Source organism: Terrapene carolina, unplaced genomic scaffold (assembly GCF_002925995.2).
Source record: "Terrapene carolina triunguis isolate 2854851 unplaced genomic scaffold, T_m_triunguis-2.0 Scaffold68, whole genome shotgun sequence".
NCBI lineage: Eukaryota > Metazoa > Chordata > Testudines > Emydidae > Terrapene > Terrapene triunguis.
Genome location: NW_020664419.1, coordinates 18,924,134 through 18,946,734, shown reverse-complemented (window position 1 = coordinate 18,946,734; position 22,601 = coordinate 18,924,134). Strand labels below are relative to the sequence as shown.

The window sequence follows — 22,601 nt, the reverse complement described above, 5'->3', positions numbered from 1 at the left end:
GTACCTGCCCACTAGATTCATCTAAGTACAGTTCCAATTATCTTAAGTGGCCAGACTCCAGTGGCCAGCTAAACATCAGCCTACCTGGGCCTGTGCGGAGGCCCCAAAGTGTGGCTTCTCTGTCTGCCATAAAAGCCTAGAGGCCCTAGACAGAGGAAATAGATGTCTTACAAATATTGCAAGCTTGTCTGGAAGAGTCTCAAACAGCTAAAAATAACTACATTGAAATAGTTCAGTGCTTCATTTTAAGAATGCAGCTATCCCAAATTTCTTGATTTCTAAACCTTTACTATTTAACATTTATGAAGTGCCCTTGTAACAATTTGTCTTAATCATTCCTTTGATTTGCATAGTTAAGTAAATAACTTGGATATTATCTCAAAACACTTTGTAAAAACAGGATCCCTTAATTCTCAGTTCATCTGTCCTGTCCTTTATTACACTGTATTTTATGGACACTGAATAGGTAAGAGGACATGTAATTATATTGTTCTTTCAATTATATATACAAAAATCCAGATGACACTGTTTTTGTAGGACTATAGATGCATTACATAACTTATGCAAATTCCACCAACCTTTGAATGACTCTTGAGGCAGAGCTTGGACTTTTGGGACTCTCTATACAATATAATAGAAAAAAAAAACACTCTTCTAAAAATAAGGTTCTTTATTTCAGTAAAATCTTCTTTGTTGAATTTTAATTTTTTAAATTAGATTTACAAAACTATTTTAGCTTGTTTTTCAGGGGAAACCTCTTAAGCACTCGAATTCCTGAGATCAAAATTTAATACTTAATAAATTTCAGTTTTAATGTTAAAATTAGCTAAACATTCGCAAAAGGGCATCCTTTAAAAAATGGAAGTTAAATCCTAGTAAGGAAAATAGAAAGGAGCATAAACTGGCAAATTAAGTGTAAAAATATAATTAGGAAGGCCAAAAATAATTTGAAGAACAGCTAGCCAGAGACTCAAAAAGTAATAAATTTTTTTTTTAAGTACATCAGAAACCGGAAGCCTGCTAAAAAACCAATGGGGCCACTGGATGATCAAGATGCTAAAGGAGCACTCAAGGATGATTAGGCCATTGCAAAGAAACTAAATGAATTATTTTCATTGGTCTTCACAGCTCAGGATGTGAGGGAGATTCCCAAATCCGAGCCATTCTTTTTAGGTGACAAATCTGAGGAACTGTCCCAGATTGAGGTGTCATTAGAGGTTTTGGAACAAATTGATAAACTAAACAGTAATAAGTCACCAAGGCCAGATGGTATTCACCTAAGAGTTCTGAAGGAACTCAAATGTGAAATTGCAGAAATACTAACTGTAGTCTGTAACCTATCATTTAAATCAGCTTCTGTACCAAATGACTGGAGGATAGCTAACGTGATGCCAATTTTTAAAAAGGGCTCCAGAGGTGATCCCAGCAATTACAGGCCCATTAGCCTGACTTCAGTACCGGGCAAACTGGTTGAAACTATAGTAAAGAATAGAATTATCAGACACATAGATGAACATAATTTGTTGGGGGAATAGTCAACATGGTTTTTGTAAAGGGAAATCATGCCTCACCAATCAACTAGAATTCTTTGAGGGGGTCAACAAGCTTGTGGACAAGGGGGATCCAGTGGATATAGTGTACTTGGACTTTTAGAAAGCCTTTGACAAGGTCCCTCACCACAGGCTCTTAAGCATAGTAAGCTGTCATGGGATAAGAGGGAAGGTCCTCTCATGGATTGGTAACTTGTTAAAAGATAGGAAACAAAGGGTAGGAATAAATGTTCAGTTTCAGAATGGAGAGAGGTAAATAATGGTGTCCCCCAGGGGTCTGTACTGCAGCCACTTCTATTCAACATATTCATAAATGATCGGGAAAAGGGGTGAACAGTGAGGTGGCAAAATTTGCAGATGATACAAAACTACTCAAGATAGTTAAGTTCTAGGCAGACTGGATTTCTCAAAACTGGATTTCTGGGCAACAAAACGGCAGATGAAATTCAGTGCTGATAAATGCAAAGTAATGCTCATTGGAGAAAACAATCCCAATTATACATCTAAAATAATGGGGTCTAAATTAGCTGTTACCACTCAAGAAAGAGATCTTGGGGTCATTGTGGATAGTTCTCTGAAAACATCCACTCAGTGTGCAATGGCAGTCAAAAAAGTGAACAGAATGTTGGGCATCATTAAGAAAGGGATAGATAAGACAGAAATATCATATTGCTTCTATATAAATCCATGGTATGCCCACATCTTGAATACTGCGTGCATATGTGGTCGCCCCATCTCCTCCAAAAAAGAGAAAAAATAATAATGGAATTGGAAAAGGTTCAGAAAAGGGCAATAAAAATGATTAGGGATATGAAATGGCTTCCGTATGAGGAGAGTTTAATAAGACTGGGACTTTTCAGCTTGGAAAAGTGTCGCCTAAAGGGGGATCTGATAGAGGTCTATAAAATCATGACTGGTGTGGAGAAAGTAAATAAGGAAATGTTATTTACTCCTCATAACACATGTACTAGGGGTCACCAAATGAAATTAATAGGCAGCAGGTTTAAAACAAACAAAAGGAAGTATTTCTTCCCACAACGCACAGTCAACCTATGGAATAATTTGCCAGAGGATGTGAAGGCCAAGACTATAACAGGGTTCAAAAAAGAACTAGATAAATTCATGAAGGATAGGTCCATCAATGGCTATTAGCCAGGATGGACAGGGATGGTGTCCCTAACCTCTGTTTGCCAGAAGTTGGGAATGAGCGACAGGGAATGGATCACTTGATGATTACCTGTTCAGTTCATTCCCTCTGGGGCACCTGACATTGGCCACTGTTGGAAGACAGGATACTGAGCTTTGGTCTGACCCAGTATGGCCGTTCTTATGTAAAGATAATGCCGCATTTTTTAAAAAATTCAATGGATGTAGTAAATACTACCATTTGACAGTTTAAAAAAATCTTTGCTTATCCCCTTTAATACAGTTTTAGTTTACCCTTTCAGTAAGGAAATTGTCAAACTTTAAAATCATAATTAGGGTGATCCCAACAGTAATTTTGTTATATCTGGCTGCAAGTCTGAAATGGTCCTCCTTTGCATTTATAATGTTATGGTTCACTTTCTTGAATACACTGTTGACTTCACTAAATCCCACTATTTCCATAGAAAAGTACTTGTTGACAAATTCTAACAAGGCAATAGTATAAAGCAATAGGTACAACTTCCCATTGTTAAAAAAAATATAAAAGATTTTGCGTGCAATGTGAATCTCAGGAACTTAAATCACAGCGTTTCTTAGTATTTTCTTTGAGAAGAAAACTGATTTTTCTAGATATAGGAAATGCAGTAGACCCTAATCTATGGATTTCAGTAAAGCATTTGATGCAGTTCCATGTGGGAAATTTAGTTAAATTGGAGAAGATGGGGATTAATATTAGAACTGAAAGGTGAGTAAGAAACTAGGTAAAGGGGAGACTATAAGTAAGTCTATGTTTGTGTCACGGAGCTCATAGACGTTCTCAGGACTCTGGAGCTGACAGCCAATGTGGCCCTGGGAGGGTTCAAGTGACGGGGCCTCCTGCAAAGTTCCAGCACAGGTGATAGACTCCTGAGGGTGCCCCTTCTCATGGTTCCAGTTACAGGTGACAGCTTACCCAGGGCAGAGGGGGACGCCTCGGGCAAGTGACTGGAGTGTCCCGTTTTCTCTTTGGAAAATATGGTCATCCTGCAACTCCCAGCTGCCGTGGGTGGAGGGGGGAACCCCACAGCTCCCAGCCACCATGATGGTGGGGGAAATCATGGAGCCGCAGTAGCAAAAGTCACAGACAGGTCACAGCTTCTGTGAATTTTTGTTTATTGCCCGTGACTTGTCCATGACTTTTACTAAAAATAACCATGACAAAATCTTAGTCTTAACTATAACAGGTCATGCTGAAAGGTGAACTGCCAGTCTGGAGAGAGGTTATTAGTGGAGTTCCTTAAGGATTGGTCTTGGGATCAATCTTATTTAACATTTTCATCCATGACCTTGGCAGAAAAAGTAAGTGTGCGCTAATAAAATTTGCGGATGATACACAATTGATAGGTATTGTTAATATGGGATGGGGACTGCATATTCTACAAGAAGATTTGCATGACCTTGAACACTGGAGAAAGAGATGGGATGAAATTTAATAGTGCAAGGGACTAACAACAAGAATTTTTGCTTTAAACTGAGGATTTGTCAGTTGGAAACAACTGAGTAGGAGAAAGATCTGGGTGTATTAGTGGATGACAGGGTGACGGTGAGGCTGTGAAAAAGGCTAGTGCAATCCTAGGATGCACCAGGCGAGGTATTCCAGTAGGGAAAGGGAAGGTTTATTACCATTGTACAAAGCACTGGTGAGACCTCATCTGGAATATTATGTGCAATTTTGGTCTCCCATGTTTAAGAAACAGGTGCAGAGAATGGCTACTAAGATAATCAGAGGAATGGAGAATCTACCTTATGAGAGGAGGCTTACAGAACTTGGCTTGCTGAGTCTAACAGATGCTGAGGGGAGATATGATTGCTTTCTGTAAATACATCAGAGGGATAAACACCCAGGGAGGGAGAGGAATTATTTAAGTTCAGGGCCAACATTGGCCCAAGAACAAATGGATATAAACTGACCATTAACCAGTATAGGGTTGAAAATAGTTCAAGGTTTCTGATCATCAGAGGAATGAACTTCAGGAACAGCCTCCCAAGGGGAGAAGAGAGGGCAAAAAACCAGACTGGTTTCAAGACTGAGCTTGATAAGTTTATGAAGGGGATTGTATGATGAAGTTTAGGGTTACCATATTTCAGCAAGCAAAAAAGAGGATGGGAGGAGCCCCGCCCCCATCCTGCCCTAGCCCCGCCCCTGCCCCTCCCACTTCCCACCCCCCTCAGAACCCCCAGCCCTCCCCCCGCTCCTTGTCCCCTGACTGCCCCCTCCTGAGACCCTCCCCCCATCCTAACTGGCCCCCTAGGACACTACCCCCTACCTGTACCCTGACTGCCCCAACCCTTATCCACACCCCCACCCCCAGACAGACCCCTGGGACTCCCACACCCCATCCAACCACTCCCCACCCCCTGACAACCCCCTCCCAGAACTCCCGACCCATCTAAACCCCTCTGCTCCCTGTCCCCTGACTGCTCCAATCCCTCTCCCCACTCCTGCCCCCTGACAGCCCCGCCCCCAGAACTCCCAACACCACCCCCGCTCCTTGTCCCCTGACTGCCCCCTCCTAAGACCCCCCCCCACCCTAACTGCCCCCCAGGACCCTACCCCATACCTGTACCCTGACTGCCCAAAACCTTATCCACACCCCCCCAGAAAGCCCCCCCGAACTCCCTACCCCCCCCGTCTCTTGACTGCCCCCTCCAAAACCTCCCTGCCCCTTCTCCAACCCTCTGGCCCCCTTGTTGTTGGCCTTCGCCTAATGTCTCTGTGAACTTGCTCAGGAACGATCTGAGCCGTTCGTCCCGGCACGCTGGGCAGCAGTGGAGGAGGAGCGGGGGAGGAGCTCCAGACTGCCCGAGGCGATCTGTGAATGCAGGGAGGGAGGGGAGGGAGTGATCTCAGCTGCAGGGGCGAGGAGGAGGGGCTCTCTCTGGCTGTCAGAACCCCATGTAAGTAGCACCATCCGGCCGGCTGCCCTGTTAGCCGCGCGCGCTCTGCAAGGGGGGGGGGGGGGAGTCCGGACACTTACAAATTCCCCCCGGACGCTATTTTTAGCTTAAAAAGCTGGACATGTCCGGGGGAATCCGGACGAATGGTAACCCTAATGAAGTTGCATACAATGGCATGAGGCCCATTGTTGACAGCTATTAGCAAATATCTCCAGTGGCAGGACACGGGATGCTAGATGGGGAGGGTTCCAAGTTACTACAGAGAATTCTTTCCCAGGTGTCTGGCAATGGGCCTCATTGACCTGCATTTAACCAATTGCCATATTTGGGATTGGGAAGGAATTCCCCCCCCCCCCCCCCCCCCGGTCAGGTTGGCAGAGACCCCGAGGGCTTTTTGCCTTCGTCTACAGCATGGGGCATGGATCACTTGCTAGTTTGAACTAGAGTAAATAGTGGATTCTCTAACTTGGAGTCTTTAAATCAAGATTTGAAGACTTTAGTAACTCAGCCACAGGCTATGGGCCTATTTCAGGAGTGGGTAGATGAGTTTCTGTGGCCTGCAATGTGCAGGTCAGACTAGTTGATAATGATTGTCCCTTCTGGCCTTAAAGCTCTGTGCTTCTACACTGCAATAAAAGACCTATGGCATGGCTGCGGCTGGCCCAGGTCAACTGACTTTGGCTTGCAGGTTTCAGACTGCAGGGCTAAACATTGCAGTGTAGATATTCAGGCTCAGGCTGGAGTCCAGGATCTGAAACCCCATGTCTGGGGTGTGTCTTGGAGCCTGAACTCCAGCCTGATCCTAAATGTCTGTTGCAAATTTTAGCTCTGCAGCCCAAGCCCTATGAACTTGAACCAGTCTCCCCATGAGACTTGGTACCATGTGTGTTTTGTTTTGTTTTTGTTTTTTTGTTTGTTTTGCAGTGTAGATATATCCTATGAGACTTAGCTGAGCAGTAAAGCTTACTTTGTTTGCCAGGTATGCATTACTTTACAGGGTGGAGAAAGCTGTTATAATAGAAAACTTCTGTCTCCTTAGTCTGGCAGCAGATTTTTGTTTAGTTGGGGAAAACGTATCACTAAAATAACGAGGCAAGATGTAATGTAAGTATACCTGTAGACCATTTTACTCTGCAGGTAACTAGAGTAGTTTACATGCCTGTTGATCAGTCTTTTCTTGGAAGGTGGAAGTAAAATTTGTCTTTCTTTCAACAGCCTAAAATGACTACCGTGCGAATGCAGTAGAATAAATGGCGTCAAAAGTAACAGATGCTATAGTCTGGTATCAGAAGAAGGTAAGCTTTTCAGTTAAAGTATGTGTTGGTGCTGGTGGTAGTGGTAAAAGAAAGGAAGGGGGATTTTGGTGGTGATTGGGTTTTTGTTTTGTCATTTTTACATTTTTTTTTTTCTCTTGAAGTGTTGATTTGTGTAGTGTCTGGAAATGAGTAGCTCAAACTATTTTCCCAAAAATGATTGATTAAACATATATTAAAAGTGTTTTGATTCCTTTTGGGCTGCTGCTTCTTTTTTTCCGTAAAGGGAAAAATGTAGTTTTGAAGGAAAGTTTTCATTTATTGGTTGTAGACTAAAGCATTGGTGTATAGGAGAATGTTCAGTTTATGTAGTACTTAAGTCACTTTCTCATACTTTTAAAAGTATTGAAATAACACTATTTGACGGAAAAGCAAACTGCAAGACTGAAAGTAAAGATTTCATTTATCTTTTCACTCATCGGTTAATGGCTATGCTTTCCAGAATATTCAAATGTTAAAATTTCTTTTATTTGTACTGATAAAAGTTGACCAGATTTTTTTTTTTTAATTATCCATTATATATCCACAATTGTGTTTCTAGGATTTGTTAACCTGTTCCATTAATGTACATGAAAACTGCTAAATGTTGCTCCGTATTTTGGTTTTAAAATCTCAGCAATTTCAAACTGTATCATTCATGACTTAGTCTCCCACAATTTTTTAATATACTTTATAAGTTGAACTGCTTTTCAGTTATAAAGCGGCACAGGGCTAGAACTCATGATTTCAGTGCTCTGATGCTAGGATTTAAAGCAGGAATCTTTTTTAAAGTAACATGCGTTACATATGTACTATAATTAGGCTGTAATGAAAAGTACTTTTTTTTTTTTTTTTTTGTTATGGATTTAAAAAAAATCCTCATTTGTTTGTAAATCAGCAACTCTTAATATTTTTTGTTTACTTGGGATAGCCTAATGAGAATGCACATCTCATTTTTATGAGCAGGGTGACAGCAGTTTACAGTTTTAGTAGCATGCTTCACTATCCTACATACAAGATATGGAATAGTTAATGTTTTCATTGCAGTATTGTGTTGAACCTTTACAATTGTGGATAACATGACATTGAAAAGGCAAATCTAAAACCCTGATAACTAAATTAGGTGCTATTTATAATGTAGTTCTGATTATATTAAAACACATTTCATTGTAAAATGTTTTCAAAGCACACTAATGAATGAAGACTACTTCAGTGATCTTTAGTTATCCCTGTCCCCCATTATTTAGGTCTTTGCTAGAAGAAATAAAATAAAACATTTTAAATTTAAAAGTGCAGGAACCTTTTGTTGTAGGGAAAACTAATGGAAGAATTACTGACAAATAGATTGAAGCTTTAGGGTTGTTTTCCCCCCCTCTGGTACTAGTTGCAGTCTCTCTTTACAAGTCTGTAAACCTTTGAGTCTGAACAGTCTAAGATAAAATTACATACCAAACACCCACCTATTAAAATATCATTTAGGTTGTAAAGTCATGGACTTGAAAGTTTAGATCAGGGGTCAGCAACCTTTCAGAAGTGGTGTGCCAAGTCTTCATTTTTTCACTCTAATTTAAGGTTTTGCATGCCAGTAATACATTTTAACATTTTTAGAAGGTCTCGTTCTATAAGTCTCTGATATATAACTAAACTATTGTTGTATGTAAAGTAAATAAGGTTTTTAAAATGTTTAAGAAGCTTCATTTAAAATTAAATTAAAATGCAGAGCCCCCCGGACCGGTGGCCAGGACCCGGGCAGTGTGAGTGCCACTGAAAATCAGCTCACATGCCGCCCTCGGGACGCATGCCATAGGTTGCCTACCCCGGTTTAGATAATATTTTTATTTGTTTCCCATGTAACATTAATTCAGTCATCTTATGGTATGCTTTATGATAGTCTTTAATTCCATGATGACCCCCTATTTTTTTTTCCCACTGCACCCTGGCCATTCAGAGATCAGGACGGATGGTGTTCAGGGAATGATTTAGAATTGTGTTGTGAAATTAGGCTATTGGTAGGATCTCTGCCTCATTTGCTCTAGAAGTTGGAAGATATATAAGGAATGAGGTAAGGAACTGTTGAAAGAGAGGATGGTCTGGTTAAGACAGGTGAATGGCACACAGTAATACTTTATTTTCATGTTAATATTGTGTTCCTGGGCCTGCTGTGAGGAAGTGATGAGTCCTCGCAACTGCAACTAAAGTCAGTGGAAGCTGTGCACGCTCAGCTCTTCTGGCAGTAAAATGCACCTCTACCCCAATATAACGCGGTTCTCGGGAGGCAAAAAATCTCACCGTGTTATAGGTGAGACCGTGTTATATCGAACTTGCTTTGGCCCTCCCTGTTCCTTGTTCCCTGACCACCCCCTTCAGAGACCCCCAACCCCCCTGCTCCCTGTCCCCTAGCCACACCCCTCACCCTCTGACAGGCACTCACCGGCAGCGGTGGGAAGCAGTATAGCCCAGCCCCAGCCTGCTCCACTCCGCCACCTCCCTGCCGCGGCGCTCTGCTTCCTGCCATCGGTGAGTGGGGGGAGGTTGGGGAAAGGATGCCCCCCGCACTCATCTGCGGCGGGAAGCGGAGTGACGCGGTCCCAGCCTGCTCCACTTTCCTTGCCCCGGCCCCAGCCATGTCGCTGGGGGGAAGTTGGGGAAAGGTCCCGCACTCACCTGCGGCAGGAAGCGGAGCGCCGTGGCTGGGAGCTGGCAGAGTGGAGCTGGCTGAGGCTGGGCTGCTCCGCTTCCCGCCGCCGGTGAGTGTGGGGAGGTTGGTGAAAAGACGCCGCCCCGCACTCACCTGCGACGGGAAGCGGAGCGCTGCGGCTGGGAGCTGGCAGAGTGGAGTGGGCTGGGGCCAGGCTGCTCTGCTTCCACTGCTGCCGATGAGTGCGGGGGAGATCCCTTCCCCCAAGCCTCCTCCCCCGAGCGACACGGCTGGGGCCGGGGCGAGGGAAGCGGAGCGGGCTTCTCACGGCCCCCTGCTAATCCCCAGGGCCACTCTGGGACTGCGAGGCCCCCAAAAGTGCCCCCCCACAGCTCCTGCCTCCCAGGCCTTGGGGGGGGGGGGAAGCCCCTGACTACCCCTGAGACTACCTGGCTGAGCCCTGGCACCGTTAGGTTTGGCATTTCATAGCCCCGGCACCACTTGCCACGTCGGTTATGAAAGTACAAAAATTGCTTGAGCCCCGGCACCTCTTTCATTACAAATTAAGCCACTGGAGAGATGGGCTTTTGGATTTGGGTGGGGAGAAGAGTTGTTGGGGGAAGCATGAACCAGCTCTTTCTTTCCTACTCCTGGAAACACAGTTTGTTCTTGGCGTTCCCAGTGTAGCGTGTGTTGTGCTGCTGTTACTTTGGTAATGGCATGGGACCATGTTTGTGTTCAGTTGTTGTGGCATGCTGCCAAAATTTTGCTAATGTCATAAGAGATAGAAGGGAAGTGGCAATTTTAACAATTGAAAACTTAACTATACTTGAATGGAATTTCATGGATGAAGACAAGGCCCTTTTTTGACCCCCCCCCAGGATTCTTCTCTCAGCTGAATTTCAAAGGCCTTCTGTAGAGAACAGAGGTGTTTAGAGCTTTGCAAAAATGAAATATTTTGTGACCTTTTTTTAATGGAAAGAATTAGGCAACCTTACAGTTGGTATGGCTACTACCACCTTTTCATGTTCTCTGTATGTATAAATATCTTCTTGCTGTATGTTCCAGTCTATGCATCCGATGAAGTGGGCTGTAGCCCACGAAAGCTTATGCTCAAATAAATTTGTTCGTCTCTAAGGTGCCACAAGTACTCCTGTTCTTTTTGCTAAATATGAATGGTATGGTTTATTAATTTAAACCAAAAAAATTTCAAAGTAATACAAAACTATTCACATGCCTAGTGTAGACTGCAGGGGCCCAGAGGCCTGTCACTGTATATCTCTCTCTGCTCCAGGACCAGTCACAAGAGTCAATCTCCTTTCTGCAGCTCTCCCTCCAGCTTAGCTCTTTCAGCCCTTTATAGGCATCACTGACTCCTTCCCAAGTGGGTCTGATAATTGAACAGGGTTGCTGACTCCAGGCCCCTGCCCCTTAAAGGAGTAAATTACCCTGTTACAGGGTCACTATCAACTGTCCATATTACCTATGAGCCCTGCACACACTTACGAGTAACTTTACTCATATGATCAGTCCCATTGGCTGAAATTGAGCTGCTCAGATGATTAAAGTTATTTATGTGCTTAAGTGTGTTAAAATTCATACCCTCTATATTGTTACAATAAATGTACTCTGTGTCTTGGGAGAATGCATGTGAGCTCTTGTCTGTAGTAGTGATCTGGAAAAGGATCATAACATGATCTGTTAACATGACATGCATCTGACGAAGTGGGTATTCACCCACGAAAGCTTATGCTCCAATACGTCTGTTAGTCTATAAGGTGCCACAGGACTGTTTGTCGCTTTTTACATGATCTGTTATGGTGACTAAGTCAGAATTTCCTTACTCATAAGAATTTTAAGTCTGACCCACACTACTTGAGGTTTATAAAATAGAGTGGGAGCTTACAATTCACGCTTAAATTTAATTGATAATATGTTTTTCATATGTTCCTCTTTCTGAAATATTTATCTTTAAATAGTGATTTTATTGCTTTGTTTCTGCTCAAAAGTGACTTTCCCAGAAAGTTTCTGCAAAATTAGTTCAGCTGATTTTGAACTTTGAAAAGGGTATATGCATGAGGAGACTTAATCAGTATTTTTCTTTTTTAAGATGGAAGTTAAAGTAAAAATGCCGGAAGTTTGAACAGGAGAGTTGACATTGATGCAACTTTGAAAACAAATGCTTTTGCTTTGAGGAGGAGAGGAAACAATTGGTTTTACTTAAGAGAACCCTTTCAAAATTGCATATGTAGCTTGTCAGAACATGTCCTTAGGTCTACATGTGTATACTAATACACTGAATTCACATACCACAACTTGAATAGATGAGTACCTGCAGAGAAACATTTCCTCTTGAAAAGTCTGAGAAACACTGTCAACTTATTTTAAACCAGGGTGGATTAAAAATCAATGATATTTAAAAAAATAAAAATAAAAAAAATTGGATTTTTTTATTTGAATCAGATTTTTTTGATAAAATGCTTTTTGAGGGGGGGAAAAAACCTATCTAAAGATAGCTACATTATAGCTCAAAGATATCTCATCATGGAATAGGGATTATAAATTCTAATTCTATAGTATGAGACAATATATTCATGTAATGCTTAAGAAAAGTTTTTTGTAAATTAGTTCCAATAGTTCATGGTTTAGGGACCCAATCTTATGGGGTTCCAGGAGCTTCTGTATAGAGTATTTAGGTTAATCTTTCTATCTACCCTATGGGACTCAGCGCTCAGTCTAGAACAGGGGTGGGCAAACTACGTCCCACGGGCCGGATCTGGCCCCTCAGGGCTTTGGATCCGGCCCACGGCGCCACCGGCACCATGTACCTGCGGCCCCCAGGCAGGAGGGCACAGGGCTCCGTGTGTTGCCCTTGCCTCCAGGCATCGCCCCCCGCAGATCCCATTGGTCAGGAACAGGGAACTGCAGCCAATGGGAGCTTTGGGGGAGGTACCTGGAGGCGTGGCAAGGGCAGTGCACGCAGAGCCCTCTGCCCCTCCTCCCCCAGGGGCCGCAGCGCTTGTGGGAGCCGCTTGGGGCCGGGGACAGGGCAGGCATGTATAGCGTGTACCTTCTAAAAATGAAACCTACATCTATCTCTGAGGTATGAAGAATGTGTATTAAGTTTATAACAACCAACAAGAATGCGCTTTTATGTAGAAATCCATGATTAAATCGAGTCTTCCTGACTAGTGATTTAAATCAGATCCACCTGTTTTAAACAATTCCCATGTCCACCTGAGCACCTTTTTCAGTTTTTCTTGGTTTTGTTCTCCATTACTTACAAAAAAAAAAAAAAAATCTGTTTCATTCTTTTTAATGTCTTTTTTAGCAAGGAGGAAATTAATGGTCTTCAAAGAGAAAACCGCATTTGACCTATTGCTAATTTTGTTGTGAAATACACAAACTTTGACAGTTTTTTCACTTATTTTTGTTAACTAATAGATACAAAAATTTTAGAAAGGCATAATTTTCAAGTTGATGGTGATCTTTTAGGCGAGCAAGTTGAATTGGCGCTGTGCAAGGAATTTACAAGATGCTCAGCAGCTTCTCTAGATTTTCTTTGTTCTTAAATGCCTGGGGAATTTAAATGCAAGAATGTAACCTTAATGTAGTGTTAAGATTGCATGATCAGTATTCAGTCATGAAAAACACTCAGTATAATTGGACTCCTGATAAAATGGTTAGAGTTGACAACATTGGAAGTATTGTGAGGGCAAACTTTAGTTTTTTTCAGTTTCATAGTGTCTGAGTGCTTGACCATAACTTTGTATTAGTGGGATTTTTTAAATATAAGTATCTCCTTTCTAAATAGTTTCATCATAATCCTTTCATGCCAATGACCCCTTCTGCTCCATTCTGAAACTGGAAGAATCCAGCTCTTGATATTGACTGATTAATGTATCTTTTGAGGATCAGGAAAACTCTTTTAAAACTTCATTCGTTTTAAATCTCCCCTTTTTGCTGTTTTTTTTTAAAGTGAATGTGTTATGAAGAGTATCAAATGTCTAGAAATTTCAAGAATGTACACTTGAAACACAGGGTGTTGAATGACGTTTAGGAGAAGGATGGGAACACATTTTGGGCCCTAGCTATGTCACAATGCTCTCTTTCAAGTTTTTAATACACCTCTACCTCGATATAACGCAACCCGATATAACACGAATTCGGATATAACGCGGTAAAGCAGTGCTCCTGGGGGGCGGGGCTGCACACTCCGGTGGATCAAAGCAAGTTCAATAGAGTGCGGTTTCACCTATAACACGGTAAGATTTTTTGGCTCCCGAGGACAGCGTTACATCGAGGTAGAGGTGTAGTAGATTTATTTAGCAAAAGGTAAGGTTTGCATAGATTATGGTGGAATTAGGATTATATTTACATGCATTTTTAATTTTTTTTTTTATTTTTTAAATTTGTAGTATATTGTGCATCAGTGCCAAATTTGTCCAGAACTTGGCAAAATAAAAGGAAAGCAAATAGCAGAATTTTGTTATGCTTAAGGGAATTGTATACAAAGCCTCTCCACTCCATCTTTGGCATCAGTCAGCCAAGTCGTGGGTGGCCCTGGCACCAAAGAAGTCTGTGCCAGATGGATTGGGTTTGTGACTACACTGTATAAAGACTTCAATGAGTACTAAAATTACATCAGCTCAAAGAAGCAGTCCTTCTGGTGCCAAACGTCATCAGTGCCAAGGCTGATTTTTGCCTTCTAAAGAACTTGTTGGATCTGGGAGTTTCCTGTGTACTGACGAGATTGGATATTAAACTGGTACCGGCTGCTCTTTCAGTAACAGATAGCTTTGTTCTGTTGGAACAAGTTGATTAAAATTTTAGCACCAGGAGAGTATCTGAATCAGCTCTAAGGAATACTGCTGCAGCACTCTTTCTGGCATAATCTATGAAGCATCTCTGACGTTGGGGCTGCTGTTACCCTCAGACATAAGGCAGAGAGAAAGAGAGTGTTATGGGGACATTAGTTTTGATATCTTGGAACATTTAACGTATAATTTAAGGTCGAGTTAAAGATCAAGATAAAATCTCTAAATATGTTCTAAAGAAGAGTAGTGCTATAGTTTAATGGCAGAGCAAAGAATAGATAGAATATCTCTCAAACTGTGGCTTTCTTGTAGTCTTCTGACACTGCCAAAATAGGCCTGAGAAATGTGGGCAGCTGAAATACTGTGTGTCATTAGAAAGGGAAATAGTGCTAGTGAGGCCAACTGGATGCATTCATACCGATGCTAACTCACTGGTCAAGAAGGAGAGGACTGGAAGCTGTTGCTGCCTATTCTTACAAGTATAACTTTCCTTTGTAATTAATAAATCAGACCTAAAAGGTAAGTTTCATGATTTGTATAGTAAACATGCTAGGAAAGACCTGAAGAATAGCTCTGTGTAGCTTGAAAGTTTGTGTGTTTCACCATCAGAAGCTGGTCCAATAAAAGATATTACCTAACCCACCTTGCCTCTCTGACACTAGAAAAGAGTAAACATCAAGGAGTGTAATGAATAAGGTTGACTGATTCATATTTTTCCTCTGACAATGCTTGGATCATAGATACCTGTGAATACATTTATTGTAAACACTTCAGTAACATGAATTATTGCACTTTGAAGGCACTTCTCCACTATTGATCATTTTAAATATTTCATTTATTTTCATAATGGTAATGGTCTACTTCAGAGATGTTATAGGGATGTAAACCTCAGTGAAATTCTAGTTCTGTGAAATCCCTCAAAAAATTTAACACTGTTAGTGTTCTCACCAAAAAACAAACAATTCACTAGTTAGTAACTTGAGCACCACCATTAAAAAGTTTTAAAAATATGTTTAAGGCAAATCTTTGAGCGATGGTCTCTACGTGGAATCCAAACGAGGGAACGCATGTGTGCATAAGTTGTTTTAAATTGCTTTGTTTGGTTCCCCTATGTGGGGGACAGGGGAGTGGGGGGATCCCAGCACTACTACTTCGAGTGATGTCCCTGTGGGTGCTCCACTTTAGGTGTTTGTGCACTCCTGCTCTCGTAATTGGAGATTTGTGATAGCAGTGCCAGTTGGTTGCACATGCGTGGTCCCCGTCTCAAGGTGCTTCATGCAGTTATCTGGCACTGTGCAACACCCCTCTCCCCCCCCAGAGTTTCTTCTCTACCACCTTTAGCTCGAGTTGGAGCATCTAGCAGTGCCTCTGTGCTTAGTCTTAATAGCATAGTTTTCTCACTAGTTCTAGGTTTAGTAGATATAGTTAGTCTTGTTTTTTTTTTTAATCCCTGTTATTTTCTTTCCCTTAAAAAAAATTCCCTCACTAGGAGTTTGGGCTTCTGTTGAAGCATTGGAGTAGAGTATTAGTTCTCTCCTTGGGGGGAGGGAAACGTTCCCCTAAGGGGCATGCCCGGCTTCCTGTGTTTTAATCACTGCCTCACCTGCAGACTTTCAATACCTGCCTCAAATATCAGAGGGACAACTTATAACCAGGACAGCACTACAGGCTGCTCTGGACTTGGTGGACACAGCAGCGAGGTCTGTAGCCACCACAGTGGTGATGGAGAAAGGTGTCTTGACTCCATCTCTCTGGATTCCCCAAAGAGGTGCTGTTGACGGTCAAAGATTTGCTGTTTGAAGGTCCCAAATTCTCTGCAGCCAAAACAGACAAGTCCTCCATACGCTCAAGGACTTGAGGGTGACATTGAGGTCCCTGGGCGTTTATACACCTAGGACCAAGAAAAGACGAAGAAATTATTATACCCCATAGAGGTTCCAGCCCACACCCCATACACAACAGCACAGACAATACAAGCATCATGGGTGGAAACCGAGACCCTCGAGGAGATGACAACCTAGTCCTCCGACTACTCTGTCTCAACCATCAGGCAGCAAATTTGAGCCCTGCTCGAGGGTCTGAGACCCCCCACATCTTTAGCGCTGGAACCATCTCCCAACCATTTGGAGTTACCCAATCTGGCAAACTATTGTAACAGACAGATGGGTTCTAGAAATTATTGAGACTGGGTATTCTATCCCCTTTATCTCCAACCCCCATACCCACCCTCCTTCCCCATCCCTCTTCAGGGATCCCTCTCACGAACATCTGCTGCATCAGGAGGTAGCCCATAGGAGCAGTATAACCCATACCAACAAAACACCGAGGGAAGGGCTTTTGCTTACATTATTTCTTCACACAGGAAAAAAAACAGGAGGGTGGAGAGACCCATTCATAATGTAAGACAACTCAACAAGTTCGTGAAGACCCAACGCTTCAGGATGGTCACATTAGTGACCATAATTCCAGCGCTAGAAAGGGGAGGGCTATTTCTCAGCCCTTGACCTCCAGGATGCGTACTTTCCTATAACAATTCACCTGTTCCATCAAAGGTTTCTCCGATCTGCTATTGGACTGGATCACTTCCAGTACAATGTCCTGACTTTCGGCCTATCCACTGCCCCTTGAGTATTCTCGAAGGTCCTTACAATTTTGGCTGCTTACCTCTGCAAAAAAAGAATCCTGATATTCCTGTACTTGGACGACTGCTTACTGAAAGTGTCAAGACGACAAGCAGCGTTAGAGGCCACCGAACAGACGGTAGCTCTCTTTACAAGACTAGACCTCCAAATAAATGCATAAAAATCAATACTAACATCAGTGCAAGAACTAGAATTCATCAGAGCCTCCCTCAGTTCTCCTGAGATGATGGCCTCTCTACCATGGCAGTGATTTTTAATCTTAACCAATCTGATTACCATGGCATGAAACAGTCCGCAAGTAACCGCCAGGATTTGCTTGAAACTATTGGACCCCATGGCTGCCACGACTTTCGTTGTCAAGCATGCGAGACTACACGCATTCGTGAGATGTCCCGTACACGCACAATATAAACAAATGCCTCACAATGCCAAACAATATAAAAAAAACTCCATACTCTGGTGGACACAGCCAGACAACATCTGCATGGGGATGGTCTTTTGTACAGAATCCCCCAATGATGACCATCACGACCCACACATCACTTTTGGGTTGGGGAGCACATCTGAAGTCATATTCTATCCAGGGCAGTTGGTTCCCAGCAGAATCCCTTCTGCACATAAATATTTTAGAACGATGAGCCATTCACAATGCTTTCTCCCACTTCTTACCCATCAAAAAAGACAAGACCATACAAGTCCTCACAGACAAGGTGGCATGCATGTTTTATATAAACAAGGGGGAGCACGCTCACACTCCCTATGCATAGAGACCATGCGGTTCTGGCACTGATGCATCATGCACAGTATTGACATCACAGCATCATACTTATCTGGATGCCAAAACAGCACAGCAGATACCTTAAGCAGGAACGTCTGTCAGGGCCATGAGAAGGAGTTGAACACACGTGTGCTCCACAATGTATTCAGGCATTGGAGGTTTGCAACTGCACAAAACGCCAAATGCTAGGGCTGAGTCTTCACTCCTTAGGCGATGCCTTTCTTATCAAATGGGACGCTCCCCTCTTATACGCCTTTCCTCTCACCCCCCTCCTAGCGTGGGTTCTTTACAAGATCAGGCTGGAAAAGTCCAAAGTAATCCTGACACTGCCGAGGCCATGTGGGGGCTAACCTGGTTCCCTTACCTTCTCAAGATGGTGGTGTGTCCACCACGCACATTTCCACCTCTGCCTCTTCTCCTGTCCCAGGATGCACATCAAATCCTTCCCCTGGACCTGGAAATACTCAATCTCAAAGCTCTAAGAATCCAAAATTACGTGCGTGAAGGAAGTACAAAACATTTTATTAAATAGCCGCAGAACATCCACCCGCCACACATACCTACACAAATGGAAGCGGTTTGATACCTGGTGCCAGCAGAAAGATTGTATCAATCTCAGCCTCCTTACCTCTAATATTAGAACTTAAAAAAATCGTACCTTGATTGAGCTCATGGATAGGCCCATCTCTGAGCTATCATAGCGTTCCACCACAAAGTAGACGATTTATTGATTTTTTCACCTTCCCACTCACCAAGCAGTTCTTCACAGGTCTCAACAACATTTACCCTGAAGTGCGAAATCCTACCCCAGCTTGGGATCTCAACTTAGTCCTTCGAGTCCTCACAGCCCCCCCTCCCCATTTGAGCCAATGGTAGCATGCTCTCTCCTTCACCTTTTGTTGAAGGTAGCGCTTCTTGTAGCTATTACATCCGCCAGATAGGTCGGAGAGCTGGGAGCTCTCATTGCAGACCCACCATGCATAATCTTTTTCAAAGAGAAAGTTTCCCTGAGGCTGCATCCCAAGTTTTTGCCTAAGGTTGCCTCATCATTCCACCTCAACCAACCCATCCATCTACTGACCTTTTATCTGAAACCCCACAGGGATAGACAGGAGTTAACATTCCATACCCTGGGTGTATGCAGGGCATCAGCAATTTACATAGACAGAACGAAGTCATTCTGCAAGTCTCTGAAATTATTCGTCTCAATAACTGAACGATCCAAAGGGGACACCATATCTAAACAGAGGCTTTTCAAATGGATTTCAGATTGCATCAAACTGTGTTATCACCAATATGACCTACAACCCCCTACAGACATTCATACTCATGCCACTAGTGTCTTATCAGCCTCCATAGCATTTCTCAACCATGTTCCCATTATGGACATTTGTAGAGCAGCAATTTGGGCATCAGCCCACACATTTATACAACACTATGCACTAGAGCAGCATTCAACATCCGATGCACTATTCGGACTCACCATATTATCTGTCACGACTTCAACACCGAAGCCCCTTCCCTCCACTGAAGGGCATTGCTTTGAAGTCACCTAAAGTGGAGCACCCACAGGGACATCACTCGAAGAAGAAGAGAGGGTTACTCGCCTTGTGCAGTAACTGAGGTTTTTTGAGATCCCCTCTTCTCTCTTCCCCCCCCCCCCGTGGGTGCTCCACTACCCATCCTCAGTTCCCTCTACTTCGTACTTTCACACTAAGTGCTCTGCAGTAGAGAAGGAAAGAGGGGGGGATGGTCACACAGCACCAGATAACCACCTGAAGTGGCGCAAAGTGGGGACCATGCATGTATAACCCAACTGGGCAGTTATCACAAATCTCCAATTACGAGCAGGCGGCGCATGAACACCTGAAGTGGAGCACCCACATGCACACACATCTCAAAGAACCTCAGTTACTACATAAGGGGAAAACCACCAATGACTAAGAAGAGAGGGTTAAACTGTTAGGGTACAGGGAGTCAGGACTCACATCAGGAAGCTGAAAGGTTAGAAGTCCTGGACAATGTGATGGGCAACTTGTACGGTCTACTTCTGTCTCTCCATCCCACTTGAATAGTGAAAAATTAAAGTCACTACTGCACTTCCCAGTATGAACTAATGTAGTGTTGTTACCTTTTTTATAAAGTATTTTTAATCAGTAGATCTCAGTGCTTCACAATCTGTAATGTATTTCCCTACCTCACAGGGATACTGTGAGGATAAAGTATTGCACAGTACCTGTTTTACAGATGGGGAGCTGAGACACCGAGGCTAAGTGACTTGCCAAGGTTACACAAAGTTTTGTGCAAAGCAGGGAATTGAACCCAGGTTTCTCAATTCTTAGGCTAGCATCCTAACCACTGGAGCATTCTTCCCATCCTCATTATGACCACTTCTTTTTCCTGCACATGTGCTATATTTCCCTACCTCCACTCTCTTGTCTCCTTTCGCACAGTCCATACCTAGGAACAAGCTCTGCCCATCTCCAAACAGAAACTTATCCATAGTGAACAGAAGGAAACTACAGCAAAGTCTGTGGTACTGCTGTATTACTGGCTTGCTACTACTCCTGCCCTGTAGATCACTAAGGAAAGAATAAAATAACTTCTGAAGGATGTTAGTAAATGCAGTTATACTAGGCACTCGTAATAAAACATTCGATTTTATTCTTTATTTCTGGAACAGAAGGTCCATAGAAACCTTGAATTTGCTCTTGGGATTGTATTTAGTATCTTTTGTAATTCTGGTACTAAATATGATGTTGCATCATTTTTATTCAGAATTTCTAAGCAGAAAAATTTAGTATGGTTGGTTTTTGTTTTTTTGGTTTTTTTTTAATATGGATTAACTTTTTTTGTGTGCTAAGCCTTTAAAACATTATATATAATGAAAGAGCAAGTATGTATTCTCAGGAATATAATCTTGGAGAATGGTAGTCTACCCTGGTCATAAATTATAAATGATTCCTGAAATATTAATTGATTCCGTTAGAATAACAAGGTGTTGTGAGTATTGGACTACATGTTGATACCATCACTATGTTAGCTTAAAGTGAATATCTGTGTCCTTCACAAAGCTCAAATTCAGTCTTGGTGCACATATGGCTTATTTATTCTGTCTATTTACGAATAAGATGCTGGGAAGAAATAATTTACAATGCAAACATAGTTAGCACGAGGCATTACTTCAATCACAGATTAGCTGTCTTTGAACTAAATTGATACAAAATAAATTTTCTTTGATCAATGTATCAATTGCTATAAAAATTACTTATTTTTTTTAAAAAATCAAATAGTAGCATTCTTTGAGCTGTATTAGAGGCACCATCCATATATCAATTAAAATTGAGTAAAGCTATGTAAAATATATTCTCTGATTTTGTCTGGGAAGTTATAAACAAAATCACGTACAGTTAAGGCTATGTTTTAGTCATGGGTATTTTTAGTAAAAGTCATGGACAGGTCACGGGGCAGTAAACAAAAATTCACGGCCCATGACCTGTCCATGACTTTTTCTATGTACCCCTAATTAAAACTTGGGTGGGGGGAGGTGGAGGTGCTCTGAGGGCACCGTGGGTACTGGGGGAGGTGGCCCGGGACCCCCGCTGGTGTTGAGGGGGGGCTGGCAGGGGGTCCCTACCTGGCTCCGCGTGTCTCTGCAGCTCCTAGGCTGAGTGAGCTTAGACATATTTTGAAGTTTATGTTCTTGAAGAAAAATTTAGCTAACCAGTTGCTCAAGTGGATTAGTGGTTAGAAATTTTGAATAGTAGCCAAGAAATGTGGTGGTTTTATTCTTTACCCTTCAGTAGCTTGGCAGTTTTTTAGTGTCCCCGGGTAAATCATACTCATTGCTTAGTAAAGTACATTGTTTTGTAAATCAGTTGTAAGGCACTGAGTGCATAAACTAGCTATATATATATATATATATATATATATATATATAAATTTAGAGTATCAATATATTTACTGTCAGTTAACTGATAGCTTTTGTTTGTAACTTTAATTTTGTTAAAGATCTACTAAGTCATATTCTGCTCATTTAAACTAGTGCAACTCTTAACTTTAAGTTTTGGTCCACTGTGTCCTCATTCAAACAAACTTTATTTTTTTAGAAGTATACTGTCTGGTTTTGACAAAAGTCTGAATGTCTGTGAAGTGAATGATAAGAGACAAAAATGAAGATTGAGCCTCTCTGACAGGACTAAATGTGATGGTGAGGGAAAGTTGAGGAAAAAGCTTTGGAGGAAAAATTAAGTTTTTGTGTGAATTTGAGATGGCATTCAAAAATCCAAGGTGAATAGTGAGACAGACATGGATGAAAGATTGACCAGACGGGGGTTTCAACAATTTGTGTAGTGGGGGTGCTGAGAGCCATTGAACCAAACTGTAAACCCTGTATATAATGGAAACCACTTCAAGCCAGTGGGTGCAGCAGCACCCCTAATTCTAGCACCTAATGTGACCAGAGAGAAGTTGAGGGAAGTGAGGGGATTAAAAATCATTAACATAAAAGTGATAGCTGAAACTTTGGTAACAGTTGAAGTCACCTAGGCCCCAAGCTTAGGAGTCAATAAGAGGGGACACAAGAAAGAACTCTGAGGGATGCTGACAGGGAGAGGCACAATGTGGAACGTTAAGAGACATAGTGAAGAAGCAGTTGGCTAGGTTGATTCATTCGTAACTCCCCAAACAGTCAGGGCTGGAAGTGCTGTGGTTACAGCATGTTAGTTTGTAAGATCTTTGGGCCAGGGACCATGATTTCTGTGTGTGTTTGCTCAATGTGGCCATAACTTTGATTGGGGTC

General features: G+C 42.4%; 1 protein-coding gene across 8 annotated transcripts in view; it reads left to right on the top strand.

Annotated features, from left to right (window-relative positions):
- PHTF2 (putative homeodomain transcription factor 2) overlaps window positions 1-22,601 on the top strand; it is a 162,345-nt gene that overhangs the window by 22,176 nt on the left and 117,568 nt on the right. For 7 of the 8 annotated variants that reach the window (XM_024196976.3, XM_029910810.1, XM_029910809.1 and 4 more), the window contains exon 2: window positions 6,849-6,928. In XM_024196976.3, coding sequence (XP_024052744.2) covers window positions 6,884-6,928 — 45 coding nt within the window. In that variant the 5' untranslated portion in view covers window positions 6,849-6,883. Of the gene's footprint in view, window positions 1-6,689; window positions 6,738-6,848; window positions 6,929-22,601 lie in introns of those variants that run through there. The other variant, XM_024196975.3, reaches the window with a different exon arrangement.